General features: G+C 43.7%; 1 protein-coding gene across 2 annotated transcripts in view; it reads left to right on the top strand.

Moving 5' to 3' along the window:
• The first annotated feature begins 399 nt into the window (after positions 1–399).
• The window catches only part of EZR (ezrin), an 18,303-nt gene continuing 17,346 nt past the window's right edge, over positions 400–1,356 (top strand). Inside the window, exon 1 of one of the 2 annotated variants that reach the window (XM_009698405.1) lies at positions 400–477. In XM_009698405.1, the coding sequence (XP_009696707.1) occupies positions 415–477 (63 nt within the window). In that variant the 5' untranslated portion in view covers positions 400–414. The remainder of the gene's footprint in view (positions 478–1,356) is intronic. The other variant, XM_009698406.1, reaches the window with a different exon arrangement.

Raw genomic sequence — 1,356 nt, forward strand, 5'->3', positions numbered from 1 at the left:
AAATTTAATTTAGTCATTAGGGCCTTTCGTAATCCAGGTGGTGGCCTGCAGGCAGCTGTGCTGTGCGCTCACGGGAGCTCTTGCTCCACGGGGGTTTGGGCCTGGAAATGGTCAACTCTGAAATGCCCTCTCATTTAACCAGCGGCTCCGTCCAGTCCTGTGTTGAGTAGGAAAACCTGCAGAGCAATCGGGAGAAGCCAGCAAAGTCAGTGCCCCAATTAAGTTTGCTGGTGTGATAACAACACAAATCTAATTGGGGCTTAAGTGTGGGTATTATAGAGGTTACGGTAGTGCATCGAAGCGTGGAGACTGTATTGTACACAACGTGCTGTGTTAACACTGAGAAATAGCTTTCAATACATCTTAAACAATGCTTTTTGTTTTTCTCCTTAGATCAATGTTCGAGTTGTTACTATGGATGCAGAGCTGGAGTTTGCCATCCAGCCAAACACCACAGGCAAACAGCTGTTTGACCAGGTCAGTGGAGGGTTGGTATGGGCTCTTGTTGTTTAAGCTTGGAGTACATTTCAGACTACAGTGTTTTCTTAAGACTGGATTCCAAACCTACCTTTCTTTCTTCTCTCCACCTCCTAATCAAAGTGCCCTGGTCTCAACTAAGATCTCTAAATTCCATCACGGCAAAAGAAAAAAAAGCAAAAATCCTTGCAGGTATGTTTTATGTTCCAGTGAAACCTGTCTTCCTAGCAGCATCGAGTGACAAAGTGTCGTAAGGGATCTAAAATGTCTAGACAGCATAGGTAGGGTGTAAAAATGCACCTCTTGCTTTGAAATACAGCTTAGCTCTTATTTATTTCTTAAATTCTAAAGTTGAAATGTTGTCCCTGTGCATAAAACTCTTCAGAATCAGGTCTTCGGATAGCTGACGAAGGCATAGGAGTAGCTGCCTTCATTCAGAAGCTGCATTGGAGGCAGCCACTTGCCACAGGTGTTTGAGTTTGCCAAACTACTGGAAAACCAGATGACTTTGTGATCTCGGTGCAGCAAGGACAGCAGCGTGCCTTGTGAGAAGCCCCTGTGCAGCAGGACGGAGCAGAGACTTGCCCAGCCTGGCTCCGAGGGCTCCCAGGGGAGTGGAGGGCACGAGTAGCCAAAATTCTCCCTTACTGTCATTCTTCCTGCTACTGCGTTAACAAGATACAGGTCGGTGTGGTGATTTGTGACCTACAAAGGTCACATAAAGACGACTGAAATAAACACAAAGCACTTTGTAAAATTTTATTATTTTCTTCTTAAGTAGCTTGCTCTTAAAACTGAAGCAAAGCCTAGATTTTAGCAGAAAAATTTAACTTGCTGTTCTGGAATTTATTTTTTTTTAAAAAAAAAAAAGATAGCTTC

Source organism: Cariama cristata, unplaced genomic scaffold (genome assembly GCF_000690535.1).
Source record: "Cariama cristata isolate BGI_N322 unplaced genomic scaffold, ASM69053v1 scaffold31194, whole genome shotgun sequence".
Lineage (NCBI taxonomy): Eukaryota > Metazoa > Chordata > Aves > Cariamiformes > Cariamidae > Cariama > Cariama cristata.